The sequence below is a fragment of the Labrus bergylta genome, chromosome 15, assembly GCF_963930695.1.
Source record: "Labrus bergylta chromosome 15, fLabBer1.1, whole genome shotgun sequence".
NCBI classification, from domain to species: Eukaryota; Metazoa; Chordata; class Actinopteri; order Labriformes; family Labridae; genus Labrus; species Labrus bergylta.
Genome location: NC_089209.1, coordinates 1524030 through 1541529, shown reverse-complemented (window position 1 = coordinate 1541529; position 17500 = coordinate 1524030). Strand labels below are relative to the sequence as shown.

The 17500-nt window shown below is 42.4% G+C and overlaps 2 protein-coding genes and 1 pseudogene across 2 annotated transcripts in view; 2 read left to right on the top strand and 1 right to left on the bottom strand.

Annotated features, from left to right (window-relative positions):
- LOC136182769 (uncharacterized) overlaps positions 1 to 6183 on the top strand; it is a 7875-nt pseudogene extending 1692 nt beyond the window's left edge.
- pex7 (peroxisomal biogenesis factor 7) overlaps positions 1 to 17500 on the top strand; it is a 152845-nt gene that overhangs the window by 8370 nt on the left and 126975 nt on the right.
- Positions 8005 to 10442, bottom strand: LOC136182789 (tripartite motif-containing protein 16-like). The gene has a single exon (XM_065964163.1). The coding sequence runs from the start codon at positions 10440 to 10442 to the stop codon at positions 8769 to 8771; it is 1674 nt and encodes a 557-aa protein (XP_065820235.1). The 3' UTR covers positions 8005 to 8768.

The following is a 17500-nucleotide window of genomic DNA, read 5'->3' as shown; positions in this document are numbered from 1 at the left end:
TCCATCCATCCATCCTTCAGTCCATCCATCCATCCTTTAGTCCGTCCATCCATCCATTCATCCATCCATCCATCCATCCTTCAATCCATCCATCTATCCATCCATCCATCCATCCATCCTTCAGTCCATCCATCTATCATCCATCCATCCATCCATCCTTCAGTCCATCCATCCATCCTTTAGTCCATACATCCATCCATCCTTCAATCCATCCATCCATCCTTCAATCCATCCATACATCCATCCATACATCCATCCATCCATCCATCCTTCAATCCATCCATACATCCATCCATCCTTCAGTCCATCCATCCTTAAATCCATCCATTCCTCCATCCATCCTTCAGTCCATCCATCCTTCAATCCATCCATTCATCCATCCATCCTTCAATCCATCCATTCATCCATCCATCCTTCAATCCATCCATTCATCCATCCATCCTTCAGTCCATCCATCCTTCAATCCATCCATACATCCATCCATCCTTCAGTCCATCCATCCATCCTTCAATCCATCCATACATCCATCCATCCTTCAGTCCATCCATCCTTCAATCCATCCATTCATCCATCCATCCTTCAGTCCATCCATCCATCCTTCAGTCCATCCATCCTTCAGTCCATCCATCCATCCTTTAGTCCATCCATCCATCCATCCATCCTTTAGTCCATCCATCCATCCATCCATCCATCCGTCATCAGCAGTTAGCAGAAGGCTCGTGATAGCTGGTTAGCATCAAATAGTTGACCGGAGATTTCCACACAATTCTTAATTTTAAGGGGCGGCTGTGGCTCAGTTGGTAGAGTGGGTCGTCTCTCAGCTGGAAGGTCGTGGGTTCGATCCCCAGCACCTGTAAGATTTCATTTTCATATCCACATCAAAACAAAGAGGAACTGATTCATCTTTGAGCTGTGAGTTTGGAGACTTCACGTTTTACACCTTTTATAATAAAAAACGTCCACAGATAATTTGTAGTTCTCAGAAGGCTCGGGATAGCCCATCCATCATCCATCATCCATCCATCATCCATCATCCATCCATCCATCCTTCAGTCCATCCATACATCCATCCATCATCCATCCATCCATCCATCCCTCCTTCAATCCATCCATACATCCCTCCTTCAGTCCATCCATCCATCATCCATCATCCATCCATCCCTCCTTCAGTCCATCCATACATCCATCCATCATCCATCCATCCATCCATCCCTCCTTCAATCCATCCATACATCCATCCATCCAACCTTTAGTCCATCCATCCATCCATCCATCCCTCCTTCAATCCATCCATCCCTCCTTCAATCTATCCATTCATCCATCCATCTATACATCCATCCATCCATCCAACCATCCATCCAACCTTTAGTCCATCCATCCATCCTTCAGTCCATCCATCCATCCATCCTTCAGTCCATCCATCCATCCTTTAGTCCGTCCATCCATCCATTCATCCATCCATCCATCCATCCTTCAATCCATCCATCTATCCATCCATCCATCCATCCATCCTTCAGTCCATCCATCCATCCTTCAGTCCATCCATCTATCCATCATCCATCCATCCATCCTTCAGTCCATCCATCCATCCTTTAGTCCATCCATCCATCCATCCATCCTTCAATCCATCCATCCATCCATCCTTCAATCCATCCATCCATCCATCCATCCATCCATCCATCCATCCATCCATCCTTCAATCCATCCATACATCCATCCTTCAGTCCATCCATCCTTAAATCCATCCATTCCTCCATCCATCCTTCAGTCCATCCATCCTTCAATCCATCCATTCATCCATCCATCCTTCAGTCCATCCATCCATCCTTCAGTCCATCCATCCATCCTTCAGTCCATCCATCCATCCTTTAGTCCATCCATCCATCCATCCATCCTTTAGTCCATCCATCCATCCATCCATCCATCCATCCTTTAGTCCATCCATCCATCCATCCATCAGTCCATCCATCCATCCATTAGTCCATCCATCCATCCTTCAGTCCATCCATCCATCCTTTAGTCCATCCATCCATCCATCCATCCATCCTTTAGTCCATCCATCCATCCATCCATTAGTCCATCCATCCATCCATCCTTCAGTCCATCCATCCATCCATCCTTTAGTCCATCCATCCATCCATCCATCAGTCCATCCATCCATCCTTCAGTCCATCCATCCATCCTTTAGTCCATCCATCCATCCATCCATCCATCCATCCTTTAGTCCATCCATCCATCCATCCTTCAGTCCATCCATCCATCCTTTAGTCCATCCATCTATCCATCCTTTAGTCCATCCATCCATCCATCCTTCAGTCCATCCATCCATCCTTTAGTCCATCCATCCATCCATCCATCAGTCCATCCATCCATCCATCCATCCATCCATCCATCCATCCATCCATCCATCAGTCCATCCATCCATCCTTTAGTCCATCCATCCATCCATCCTTCAGTCCATCCATCCATCCTTTAGTCCATCCATCCATCCATCCTTTAGTCCATCCATCCATCCATCCTTCAGTCCATCCATCCATCCTTTAGTCCATCCATCCATCAGTCCATCCATCCATCCATCCATCCATCCATCCATCCATCAGTCCATCCATCCATCCTTCAGTCCATCCATCCATCCTTTAGTCCATCCATCCATCCATCCATCCATCCATCCTTTAGTCCATCCATTCATCCATCCATCCTTTAGTCCATCCATCCATCCATCCGTCATCAGCAGTTAGCAGAAGGCTCGTGATAGCTGGTTAGCATCAAATAGTTGACCGGAGATTTCCACACAATTCTTAATTTTAAGGGGCGGCTGTGGCTCAGTTGGTAGAGTGGGTCGTCTCTCAGCTGGAAGGTCGTGGGTTCGATCCCCAGCACCTACAGCCACATGTACTTTTACATTCAGTTGTCAAGCCTGAATAAATGTTGTTTTTCATTTTTTTTAACCAGTAAGAATGTTAAGTTAAATCCTTAATGTATAAATATATTCTTATTCTTATTTACTATGTATCTATTCTTATATTGTTTTATTTGCTCTGATAACCTGCTGCTGTAACACCACAATTTCCCATCATAAAGTAATTCTATTCTACTCTATGTACGACATGTCCTTTGGTAAGACACTGAACCTCAGTGTGTGAATGTGTAGGTGTGACCTGCGGTGGAAAAGCACTTATGAGTAGTCAGAAGAGTAGAAACTTTCTCTCTCACAAACATAACAGGAGACTGACCCCTTGTGGCGCTTTTTGGTACTGCAATGACATTCTGGCTGTTACAAACTTCTCCAAATACATTTTAACGATGATTATTTAATTTGTTTGTCTTAATTTGTCCTTGTTTTTTACTCGCATTGTTTTTTTTTTCAAAATATTCAAACTTGGACGCAGAGTCAGTCTGCTAACACTCTCCTGAGAACACGGGACGTCAGGTCAATAAAACCCGTTAACGAGGATTTATCTGAGGTAACTGAACGGCCGAGTCTGAAGGTGAAGTGATGTCTGTTGGTTTGTTTCAGAGGAGGCGATCAGATAAGTGCTGCAGTGAAGCTCTGGAGCTCTGCTAAATGGTTTAGAGAGCGAGCACATGACGTCCGTAATGAAACGATCAGACTGAACATGTTCGGTTTATCTCCGTGTTCTCATCTGATCGACAGGTCACAGAAACGACCGCCATGAACTCAGAGACAGACAGACACTGGGTCTCTTCCTCTGGGTTTACTTTGAGTTTACTGGTGTTTGTTTGTTAAATAATGTCGTACATCTCGGGTCCAATAATGGTGGCTGGGCGTAAAGCGGTTGTTTTGGGGAGCGGAGGTGCTGACAGGAAGTGAACGGAGGTGACCAGTGGGCGCGCACTGTAGCTGTTCCCACTCAACGTTCTTGAAGCCAAAATACGGGCGCTTCCATCTTGCGATTTTGGAGGCAGAGTCTGCGCAGTAGGGTCCGGGGGGAGGAGCCCTGGTAACACGCCCCGCCCACTTAGCGTACTGCTCTGATGACTTACGCAGAACCAGCTACGCCGAAAGCGCTCTGCCGGTCTACGATGAAGAAATGTGTAAGTACAACAAACAGCCGTATTCAAAGTCTAATATTTAAACACTGTTTTTAAAAATCCAGTTATTTTGATCATTATTGAAAACACGTGGGCTGCTGGGTCCTCTGTTTTAATGAAATCGTTCTATATTTAAGCTATATTTAAGCTAGGTTAGCACCACAGACCGTAGACTACAGGTGGTAAGATATGTTGTATTCTGTTAGAAACTGATAGTCTGCAATGTGAGTCATGTCTGCTTTCCTAATATATTTAAGTGAACAGTAAATCAATTGTTTTTTGTGTCTTCATTTAGGCAAAGAAGAGATAAAAGCAGCTGGTCTGACATCTTCCACAGAGGTGAAGTGTAAGTTAAAATCATCTGTTAAAAGTTTATATCCTGTGATCTTTAAGTTTCATAAGATGATTGTAAAAACAAGCTGTTGTTAACAATACAGTCTTCTAAAAATAAAAATCACACTGAGTCATACACCAGCTAAATGTTAAATAGAAAGGTGATGTTTTCTTTTCCATTTTACAATCAACAGAACCTAAAAATGACTCATTTCAACCTTCATCTGTACACCTGTTACAGAGGTCAGGCTGGGGTCACAGAGTTTGAAGGAACCTCCTCCTTTTTTCACCTGTGCCAGATGCCCTGCTCATCCACTGTGGGAGAAATGACCTTACACCAGCAGCTCTCCCAGATGAAGAGTCCTCTCTGCCATCACCCAGAGGAGCTGATCGACGTCTGAAGAAGGTGGACAGAGTCTGGAGCTTTGTGACAGTGAACAGTGAGAAGGCTACCATAGTCATCCTCAGATAAAACACAGAGATCCAGGTCAATATTTAATTTATTTTTCTTTACATGATGTTGCCCTGTGTTTGAAAGGCCAGATGCTGGAGGGTTGTGTTGGATTTGCTCTTCCATCATATTTTAACAGTCAAACAATCATCCAGGATCTCTTTACTTTATTTGATTTTTGTTTGGATTTCTTTGTTAAATTATTTTTTATACTTTCTCCTATGTCCCAGCAGTTCGACCTGATGGTCTCTCTTACTTATTTTCCACATGGTTAATGAAGCCAGGGGTTGTTTATTGAAGTTTTCTTTTCATAAAATGTTTAAATAAACTTTTTAAAAACCTGATATGACTGTCTCTGATTAACTGGAGCACGACAACGTGTTGGTCACAGTAAAATAATTTAGCAGTTAAGTTTATAGTTCACATTTGAAAAGGCCTTGAACTGACATTCATTTCTTCTTGACCAACAACAGCTAAGACAACAGCAAAGCTAACAGACGAGCTCAGCTTGTCACAGCCGGGCTCGTCTGAGATAAGTGTCCTCTCTCTTCAAGTCAGTTTGTCTATGAACAGGGACAGACAGATGAGCAGAACTGGTTTATACTGGTTTTTGTTAGCCATGGAAACTTTTATTTCTGAAGTGCAAACACATCAACACCTTTTAGTTTAGACAAAACTCACTTTAGACACTAGGTGGCGGTATTTGGCTGTTTAGGTTATTGATCAGTAAATTGGGTCATTTGTTGTATTTGAAGCAAGTTCAACATATCCAGGCTTTCTTTAAGAAAGCCAGAAGCCCCAGATAAAGATATCTGATAGCATGAGCTGATTATGAACTTTGTTAACTCAGGCGTTCTGCTTCAGGCTCTCAGCGCGTCACAGAAAGGGCGCGTGTGAAACGTCTTTTGACCATTCTTATTCACAAAAGCGTCGAGTGCAGGCGGTCCAACATGATGAGGTGTGATGATGAAGTTAATGTGGTTAAACAGGATACTGCAGCTGCAGATAAGGGACGAGAGAACAATCCTGCAGAAAATAATTTCTCCATTCTGCCTGTGTCACCACCACCTAAAGGAAAACTGTGCTTCATATTATTTATCAAATGATGTACTGTGTGCAATGCAAGGTATGAATCATTTTGTCAGCCATATTTCCTTAACAGTAATTTAGACAGCTTGGTTACATAAGGGGTTTAAATGAAAACTATTGTGTTAATTATTGTCTAACTCTGTTTGTGTTATACTGTACAATGTATGTTCATTGGTGGAAACTGTCTGTGTTGACCATAACAGTGCTGTGAAAAAGAATTTCCCCATGACAATAAAGTCTAAAAAGCAAAATAATAATTCAGTATTTCATCAACATGCTGTATGTATATAAAATTTTAATTTTAAATGGAAATAAATGTAATAGAGAAGGAATAGTATAGTAAATAACAGCTAAGTTACACCCCGCAAACCTTGTGGAGGAGGTAGTATTTAAGTTAGGCTTTTGCGGGTTATACAGGTTTATGTCACGGAGAGTTTGGACAGAGAACGAGGACTGCAAGCGCAAAATATATCCTCCTAACTTCAATAACAGCAGCATGTTGTGTGTAACACTGGTCTCCTGCATTAACACCTTCCTTTCAAAGGTGTTAAATACAGACACAGTCACAATCACCTCAATGTTTGTCAGGTTTTGTCAATTTTTAGTACAATTTCTCAATGAGTGTCATTAAATTTACAATATGATCAACTTGTGACTGTTGAATTGGTCGTGTGAAGACAATGCAGAATATTTATCAGTTTAAGCAGCATGATGCTCGGTTAATATTACATTACACCACCGCCGGTTGTTGATGTTTGTGTTCACGTTTCGGTTAGTCTCTTAAATCAGTAACAGTTATATTAAATCAGATCTTACCTTTAGTTTTATCTGGATCTTAAATCAGTAACAGTTATATTAAATCAGAGCTTACCTTTAGTTTTATCTGGATCTTAAATCAGTAACAGTTATATTAAATCACATCTTACCTTTAGTTTTATCTGGATACATAGAGAAATATTCTCCCCTCGTATATAGTCCTATGAATTTCAGCCTTCACGGTGAAAGTAAAACCTGTTCCTCTCGGTATAGTCCACTTATCACTCAGACTGTAAACATGTTCACATTAGTAATGATGCAGGCCAGATTACAATTATGTGACTTTGTTTTTGACCTAGATACTTTTTTAAGACCTTACCAGACGTTTTTATTTTTGCTGGAAAATAACTGTACAGTCAATGAACCGCATCTATGAGCGGATTTTATATTACGATTCTTGGTTTTAAATACAATTTCAATCACAATAACGATATAACAATATCAAGAAACATAGTATGTCAGTTATTAGGTTTGTTCATTTAATAAAATACAATTAAAAGATAAATCATATAAGTAACCTAGCTTTACAACATTTCAGCTAACCTTAGACTGCTTATGTGTTAGCTAGCTAGATAACGACTTTAACCAATGACACATAAATCACTTTTTTACTTACCTAAAGAACTGCAAAGATCCGTTATCTCCCACAGGTCGGTTAGAACAGTTTACTGCAGAACAACTCATTTTTCCAGCTCAAAAAAGACAAAAAAACTGAACGGAAAAATTCAATGGCGTCTCGGCTTTCCTTCACTACGTAACTTTGTTATTCACAAAGAGAGCTATGCAAGATCGGCGGCTGTCAATCATCGTCAAATATGACGTAAAATCCCGTTTTTTAACCTCAAATAACTTATTTAAAACAAAGTTCACAGAAAAATGAGCACTTGAACACAATGTAGGGTGATAATAACTAATGATCACAGCAGAGTTTAGGTTTGGAAAAAAAATGATGTGACGAGTATTTTAGCTTTACAGTTTGACCCACATCCCATCTGTTATCATTGAGGAGGCGGGGCTTATGACCTATACTGCAGCCAGTCAGTAGGGGGAGCTCTAACAATAAAAGCTTCACTAGACCGGGGAGCTTGTCCCGTCCATTATTTTTTACAGTCTATGGTCAATAGACACTCAAGTTACCCAAATATATGTTCAGAAACACTGTACAAGTGGATTTTTCTTAATATGTCTCCTTTAAATGTTTTGACGTTTAACCTCATAATTTCGACTTAATATGAGCAACAAAAAAAAAATTCTCAACGAAGCCAAGTTTTCATTTTTATTTTGTTAAACTGAAATGGGCTTCCATAGTTTGCAGTGAAGACCAGAAGAAAACATTTAGTTCATGTGAGTTTATTCAGGATGTCAAACTTCAGTTTGTTCACACATCAAATCAGTAAAGTGTGTTCAATCATTTCATGAACACATTCACTTCATCCACACAATCACTTTTTTGATCAGAATCTCCACTCACAGAAAACAATGATTTATCTCCTTATTGATTTAATCAGGAGGATTACATTTTTAAAACACCTCAGAGGACATTTTTACATCACTTTGAATATGAACAACAACATTTATTCTGACTAACTCATTTCTTTAAGTGTGATTTTATAGATTTTCTACAAATGTACAAAGTGGTGAGAAGAGAAAATCAGCATGAAAGAAAAGTTTGCTGCTCTCTCTCTCTCTCTTCAGACTCCTGAATCAGAACAGAAACAACAGAAAATATAAATGTATGAAAACAAATCATCAAACATGGAGAGCAGAGAGAAGTTGATATTTATCACTCAGAGAACAAAAGTCATCCTGAGCAGTGAAAGAGTCCACGGCTAAACAGACACAGGAAGGAGTGTCACTTAAAGACACTCAAACATTTACAGAACAGACGAGAAGAGGTCAAAGTACCGTCCATAAAGTTTGATTGACAGGTGACCACGATCAGATCTCAGCAATGAGCGTGGATAAAAATCAAGTTGAAGATTTAAAACACAGCAAGTTAAACATCTGTCTCGTTAATGACTTCTGTCTATTTCAGTTTACACAACTCAGCTGAGTCTTCAAAATAAGAAAACCCGAGTCCAGCATGTAGAGGCTGAGTGAATGTGGTCTGGACTCTGTGGAGGAGAGTCATGGTTTTAGAGATGCTGTAGAAGGACAGAATACCTGCTCTGTGATCCAGGTACACTCCTACTCTGGAGGACTGAGGACCTGAGACAGGAGTGCTGACATCGTTGTAATAAAAGTTATATCTGTTGTTGAAACAAAATAACATCCAAGATTTGTCATTACGTCCAAATATACACTCATTCGATCTCCCTGCTCTGCTGATATTCTTGTATGTGACTGCTACATAAACTCCTCTTCCTCTCTTCTCCACTTCCCAGTAACAACGTCCAGTCAGACTCTCTTTACTCAGGACCTGAAGATAATCAGTGAATCTGTCTGGGTGACTAGAATAAGGATTGGTCTGACTCGTTACTGTTACTTTTCTGTTTCCATCAGATAATAACAGATGTGTGTGTGCTGTGTTTGGATCCAGTGTGATGTCACATGAATATTTTAAGAACTCAGCTCTGGTCTTGGGCTCTGGTTCTGACAGTAAAACATCCACTTCAGTCACTGTCTGTGAGATGTTTGTCCATATCTCTCTCAGGACGTCCTGTAGTTTATCTCTGACTTCTGACACAGCCGCTGTCACGTCCTCAAAGTACCTCAGAGGACGGATCTTGATGCTGGATGAGTGTGTAGATTCACTGAGTGGTGACAGTGAGGGGTAGTCGTGTAGAAACTGGTTGTGGTCCTGTGTGTGTGACAGCTTCTTCATCTCAGCGTCTCTCCTCTTCAGCTCAGTGATCTCCTGCTCCAGCTTCTCCTGAAGCTCTCTGACTCGACTCACTTCAGTTTGCTGCTGGGATCTGACCTGCTGCTTCACATCAGAGCGTCTTTTCTCCATGAGACGGATCAGCTCAGTGAACATCTTCTCACTGTTCCCCACTGTTTTATCAGCGGAGCCATTGATAGCCTCCACCTCCTGTTGGAGCAGCTTCACATCTTTCTCTCTGTCCTGGATTCTCTGCTGGATGTTTTGTCGACTCACCTCCAGCTCTCTCTGCTTCTCGCTCCTTTCTGCTGCAGCTGAGACTGTGTCATGACCTTTGTGTTCGTCCTCAGGGCAGAGATAACAGATAGACTGCTGATCAGTACGACAGAACATCTTCATTACCTCATCATGACGAGAGCAGACGTTCTCCTGGAGCTTCTTGGAGGGCTCCACCAGCTTGTGTTTCTTAAATGGAGCTGCTTCATAATGAGGCTGGAGGTGTTTCTCACAGTAAGAAGCCAGACACTGCAGACAGGACTTACAGGCTTTCAGTTTTCTCCCGGTGCAGACATCACAGGCCACATCTTCAGATCCAGCATAGCAGTGATCAGCAGGAGCAGCTTGGAGTCCAGTCTTCTTCAGCTCCTCCACTAAATCTGCCAACATGGTGTTTTTCCTCAGGTCAGGCCTCACTGTGAAGGTCTGTCTACACTGAGGGCAGCTGTAGACTGTCTTCTCATCCTCTGTATCCCAGTGGCTTTTAATACACTTCATGCAGTAACTGTGTCCACAGGAAAGAGTCCCCGGATCCTTCAGGAGATCCAGACAGATCGAACAAGAAATAGTTTCCCGGCTGAGCTGAACTCCTTTCTGCGCCATTTCTCCTCTCGGTAACAACGACTGTCTGAGTTTCACTTCCTCACAACTGAAAACAAGTTTCACCTCTGATCTACAAAGCATGTGTCTGTGCATGTTACTGTGCAGCTCTTGTTGGTTACACCCATCCTCAAACTGTAGATCTAAAGGGGAGGGAACCAGGAAGTATGAGGACAGAGTGCAGCAGGCTGTGTTTGAGAGCAGGAAGAAGAGGGAGGGCTGATCGAACTACGTTTCATTCCAGGAAGAGGAGCGGTTTGAGAGAGATACTTGTTTACAACAGAGAACATTTCTCTTTTAAAAACACTTCTCCTTTCAGATTTTAGAAAAGGTGTCACACTCACTTTATTTCAAAATAAAAGCAGGGTTGAATATAAACATCAAGTAAAGTATACTCTCAGTATAAGGAGGTACAAAACTTCTACATATTGTAGAATGATCGAGGGTCGAGTTACTTTTACCACACAGGTTTATTGTAGGTGATCAACATACAGCTCCATTTTCAGGAGAGAAAATAACTCAGTGTTTTTTTCCAAAATACCAGACTCTGCTTCTTCAGGTTTTAAACTTCCCAAACAAAATTTCAAATCTGACATTCACGAGTGAAATGTTGGCAGAGGTACACTGGGCTCGTGCACTAACCAATAGGCAACCGGCACCAGCGCTCCTTTAGCCTCGTCTCCTCGACTTTGTAAACTCGCAGTGGGAAAACGTTTGCTGACATTTGGTGGTTCAACAGAGAGGACAGATCGTAGCAGCTGGAGGGTTTATTTTGGTAATGATTGTCTTTTCTGTTGATTATCTGAGGGAGGAGTCGAGGTGGCTGTGTGTGTGTGTGTGTGTGTGTGTGTGTGTGTGTGTGTGTGTGTGTGTGTGTGTGTGTGTGTGTGTGTGTGTGTGTGTGTGTGTGTGTGTGTGTGTGTGTGTGTGTGTGTGTGTGTGTGTGTGTGTGTGTGTGTGTGTGTGTGTGTGTGTGTGTGTGTGTGTGTGTGTGTGTGTGTGTGTGTGTGTGATGCCTGCTATTAATGAATTATCCATTTTCCAGACCCTACCTGGTATCATGAACAAACACACACACACGTCTCATAAAACATGATGTGTATGCTTTAGTGTTCAGTGAAAGTAATTTGGTTAATGAGCACTTTACTGCCTCACACACACACACACACACACACACATACACGACTCATATCGACTTTATTTCATCTCTTGGCTGTTTTATTATTATTTACATGTTTTCTATTCTGTGTGTATGATTTCTGTGATGAAGACGAAAAAAGCTTTTTGCCGTAATGGTATCATACCGCGGTATTTGAGTACTGACTACTCACTATGTTTTGTCTTCTCGGTACGTTGTGACTGAATCTGTGTGGTTTTAAAGGTCACATATTAAATAAAATCCACTTCACCATGTTCCTCTAACTCTAACATGTGTCTCTAGTCCGTCTACAAACCCCCCAATGATGAGAGAAGTCCATCCTCTCCGTCTTCTGCCTGCTCCACTTTTCAGAAAATGTGTGCTCAAACAGGCCGTTTGGAGATTTTCCCTTCATGACATCACAAAGGGCAGTAGCCCCTCCCCCAGGTGGGTGACACTCCCACAGCTAGGTGTTTGTTCTGCCCTCTGAGTCTGCCTTCTCACCGTAAACAATAGAACATGGAGCGAGAAAGCACCGAGTACACCCAAGTCCTTCCAGAGAGGGAGCGTGGTCAGACACAGCTCATTTACATATTTAAAGGTACAGACACAGAAACAGCCTGTTCTGAGCAGGGCTGAAATAGAGGGGTTTATAGACATGATCAAATACAGGATCAGAGTGGATTTAGAACAAGAAACTTCACACACGTTTTGAGGAGCTCTGAGACTTCTTTAAACTGGTTAGAAATATGTCACCTTTAAGTTTTGTTGCTGGAAACACCACATTTCTTAATAAGGCTCTTTCAAAATAAAAGCGTCTCCACAACATAATACTCAGGGACTTTTATTGTGACCAGTTTGTTTTGTAAATAAAATGGGTTTATTTTACATACATTATCAAACAACTACATCTATTAAACAAAAATTTGAGGGTCCAGCTGGCTTCACGTCCCCTCAGTGGACGGGTCATGGAGACCTTAAGCGAACCATCCATGGATGTGAGAGAGTGAGACGATATGAAGTATAAAACACAGACACACAGGAAGAGGAAGGACTCTGTCTGTGGAGCTGGTGTTGATAGAGTCGTCCTGTCTCAGGCTGTTGAAGCTGCAGGCGTCATCACAGCTGAAATGAGAAACGAGAAACAATCGATAGAGACGGGAAGAAAGCCTCACCCCTCTATAGAGAGTCTTTTTTTTTAAGACTCCTCAAACAGGTTTTTACGACCACCTTATTAAACCAAGCGATCCGGATCCCTTCAAACTCATATTTTTAATAAGACGTGTGGAGAATGTCCATGACTGTGAAGCTGTTTGTTGTAAGGTCAGTGTTAGGGGTCAGGGTTCTGTGCCTGGAGGCTGATGTTCAGTGTTCAGGTTGGATGTAGAGGATGTAGCTCTTGGTGTGGCTCAGAGTCGGTCCCCGTGGTGTCCGCTGACCCAGCTGATGTGAAGTAAAGTAAATCGACCTTACACAAGTCTTTTTTTTTTTTTTTTAATAAACTGTTCCTCTCCTGCGATGTCAGCGTTCTCGGTGGAGCTGATCTGTAACCCCTCAGAGGACTGGGGCTTTAAGTGAAACCAGATAAAGGTTAGAAATAACTGGAAGTGATCCCCGCTGCTTGTCACACAGAAAGCTCACAGTGCTGCTGTGGTGCAGTTTTTTTGTGTTTGCTGAACTTTGCTGGGATTCATTCTGTCGTCTAACTTTGCAATGAAGCCGGACGTGTTGATCGCTGATACAACCTAAAGGAGAGACCTTCACTTTAAACCAAATATAATCATGCTTCCTCCTTTTTTGACGACTGATTACCACATCAGATAATTTTTTTTTTTTTTGATAATGTTCATTTTCCATAAATCAAACTCTGAAAACTATTAAACCTATATGTGTCGCTAGTTGCTGAAGCTAACTATCCAACCAGCTAAACAGTCCCCAATAAAACTCCACAAAATGTTGCTAACTCATGAAGTTTACTGAGGTTTCTTTTTTTGTGAAACTGAAAACAATAAAATAAAGGTCCTTATTAATAAACACAAGGAAGGAAGTTGACTGTGCATGTCTATGCATGTTAAACAACCTTTAGATTTTGTTCTTGGGTTAAGTTGCTGCAAACACCACATTTCCTCTTTCAAAATAAAAGTGTCTCCACAACATAATACCAAGGGACTTTTATTGTGACCAGTTTGATTTGTAAATAAAATATTTTTTTAAAAGATTAATAAAAAAGTAACGTTCATTCAGGTTCCTTTTTATTTTTCAGCAATTTTTTATTTTTTTTTAAATTACTGTTCTTGTTTTACATCAACGCACGCCCATGAAAAACTGAAAGGACTACTCCGATTTTTTTTTGCTGTCATTTATTATTATTATCTCAAAATGCTGACATTGTATAGTGTGATTGGTTCCTTTCTGATCTTAACTTTAATGTTAAATTAACCCATTCATTGAACTCAGAAGTAAAGCAGCTTTGTTCAGGCTTTGACCATCATACTACGCCTTATGTAAAACAGGAGGGTCTGACCTCTGGGATTTTTATTTAGTGTGTACATTTACTGCTTGTACCTACACTGCTAGCTAACGCATGCTAACATAAGCTTGATCCAAAGGCGACTCTTCAACCGAGTCCAGTCGCCTTTGGATCAAGCTTCAAACTTAGCCTCCCTGCGTTCCTCCAGACGTTTAATGCGTGATGTAAAACTATTCAGCGGGCCACATGAGGGAGATCACAGAAACATGAAACTAGCAGCAAGGACGAGCTGTGACAGCGATGTGTGATTCTGCTGGGTCTTCTGGGGGGGGGGTGGACGGATTGGGGATAATGAGTTGTCAAATTGAGCTAGCTAGCATTAGCTCAGGGTGCAGAGTCGCAGCTTATCTCCCGGTGGAGGCTTCCCCTCTGGTGGCATTTGGCAGCCCAGCACAGGAAGCTCCTGCTGCTGGCTTTGAAGGGAGAGCGAGGAAAACGGGCGAGGAAGACGGAGATACGGTTACAGCGGGAGGGCAGATGGCGTCTCATTCTGATAAGCTTATCAGGGTTTCCCATGCGCCTCTCCTCCTCATGTTCCTCCTTCCTTTAATCTCCCTCCCTCTCTTCTCTCACAACCCCCCCCCCCCGAGTGTCTTCAGTGACACGCTGGATCTCCACCGTCAGCGTCAGCACGGGGAAACGTGTGTTTGTGTGTTTTTTTTAAGCCTCGATCTGCCCTCCAGATCTCCTCCACAGTCGTTTGTGGTGCCAGCTCGAGTTCCCCTCAGCGCTGCAACAGATCAGAGCTCCAGTGGGAAACAACGAGGAAGCACTTCCTGCTTTATCTCAGAGAGCCGTGAAACACAGCTCGTGAGGGAAACCGGGGTCCGACTTATTTGTGTTTTATATGTTAGGGTCTAAAAATAACTTAAAGTTAAATCTGAGGGCCCAGTCAGGTTTGGATCAGATCGTGTTAAACTGGTCGTTCAGAAGATGAAAAACAACTCCAGAAGAATATCCACCTTATGAAATACGATCCGGAGTCTGTATGTTGTGTTTTATTTTTAAATTCACTGGACGCTCTGTGTGTTTCCTTGTCTGACTTCCTATCCGGGTCGTTCAAAAGATGAAAAAGGACTCCAAATTTCCACCTTATGAAATATCTAAAATACGATCAGGAGTCTGTATGTTGTGTTTTATTTTGAAATTCACCTGACGCTCTGTGCGTGTCCTTGTCTGACTTCCTCTCCGGTTCGTTCTGTTCTGTAGCACCTTCACTTTAAACAAAATATAATGATGCTCACTCCTTTTTTGAAGGCTGATTACCACATCAAATAAAATGTGTTTTTTTTTTAAATGTTCATTTTTCATAAATCAAACTCTGAAAACGACTTAAACCTACAGAAAACCATAAATATTTGGCCTATAAGGCATCGCAACAGTCTGCTGTCCCTTGATAGATCGCTGTTGCTAAAAAGAACACACACCGGTTGCTAGGGACCCGGCTCCCATCACTCCCTGCAGGATGTAGTGTGTACGTTCACTGCTGGTACCTACACTACTAGCTAACGCACGCTAACACAAGCTGTCCAGTTTGATGCGTTGCTTGCAGTGAGCTCCGTCGAAAATACTCCCGCAACGTATTTGAAACGGAGCAGAGTGTAATGGCGCTGGTGGCACGCTCCGGAGACAGACAGTGTGTGCTATGGAAACATGAGCACTGAGTAGAGTGGTAGCGATGTAGAAATTAGCAGTAAGACAGAAGAAAACACAAAAAACAAACTCAGAGGAGCTGAACTCATGACTGCTTTTATTTTGATAGTATTGTGCACGGAGCATCTTTGTCCCTGCTGTCACTTCCTGTCATGTTTTCAGTCACTCTAACATGATTTACTGCAGACGAGCAGCGTTGCAGTGAAAAGTAATCTGAGAAGAATAGCAGCACATCGTCTGCATCAGCATGTCATCCCATGTGTGTGTTCTCGTCCCCGTGTTACTGTACAGGCGGTCGAGATAAATCCTGTGGAGGTGTCTGATCTCAGCTTCCATCAGCCAATGAAAAGAAGCGTGCTATTCTGTATGAATGCAGCCCCCCCCCCCCCCCCTCACAAGCTTCTTATTGAACCTTTAGCTTCGGTCACCCACACGCCGGCTCTGATCACATTCAGCAGCGACTCTGGGAATTCAGTGAAACAAGAAAAACACTTTTAAATGTAAATGATGGACATGAGGAGGGGGAGAGAAATCCCCCCCCCCCCCTGCCCAGCAGAGATTAGCTGGAAGTGATGCCACCAGCAACTGGAGCGAGACTTACGTTAAAACAGAAGGAAAATTATTCTTTTTAGCAACAGGAACTTTTTAATTCAACCTTTATCGACTTTATTATGTGATATAATGACGGTGTGGTGCTTGTGTTACCGCCCCCTAGTGGCCAAAAAAGATTAGATACTGGCCTTATGAATTGTTAAATCCTCTTCTTCAGTGTTTGTGAACATATATTTGTGTAACCTGAGAGTCTACTGACCCACAAAATGTGAAATAAACCCATCCAGTCCTTTGTTTGTGGTCTGCATAAATCTTACAACACAGAGAAAAATGCTCCGTTTCAAATGTGCTCTCCTTGTGATGTCACAGTGGGATTCTGGTAAAAAAAAGAATCCCCTCCCCTCCCCTGGTATCTCAACCCATGGACTCCACCCCCAGCCTAGAACAAAACTTTTGCTCAGGTCTTCCATATTTATTCTCTCTACAGAGGAGTGATGTCTACGGGGAAAACTCGGGGGGGGGGGGGGGGGGGTCATTACATTTAAAGAGACACACACACCAAAACGGAGCGTTCTGAGAGAGCTGGTTTATACAGGGTCACAAACCTCCTCTGGTGCTTGATTCATGTTATATTTTGACCAAAGCACAGCACAGATGTTTCATTTAGACCACAGGAGACTGTTTGAAAAGGTGGAGGAGGGGGAGGATATGTCCTCTTTAATCCTGCCTGAAGCCAAAAAATCGTCTGACTGATTTCCTCTCACTTGTTTGAACCTCTTAAAGTAATTTAACAAAACTAAAGAATGATTTCTGTTTTTTTTATTCCAAAATAAACCCTTAAAGTCCAATTTTCTGTTTTGTCTTTAGAGATGTAATGAGCTCTTAAATGTTTTCCTTCTCTGCACCTGTCAGGATTAAGCCACTCTCTGGCATGCATCAGGTGTGTGCGTGCGTGCGTGCGTGCGTGCGTGCGTGCGTGCGTGCGTGCGTGCGTGCGTGCGTGCGTGCGTGCGTGCGTGCGTGGGTGGGTGGGTGCGTGCGTGCTGAACTTGCTGATTCAGCAGAGATACCAGGTGTAATAAAAGTGAGACCCTTTTACAGAAGTCAGCCTCTAATGCACTGCAACACACACACACACACACACACACACACACACACCACACACACACACAGTTCCTCATACATTTA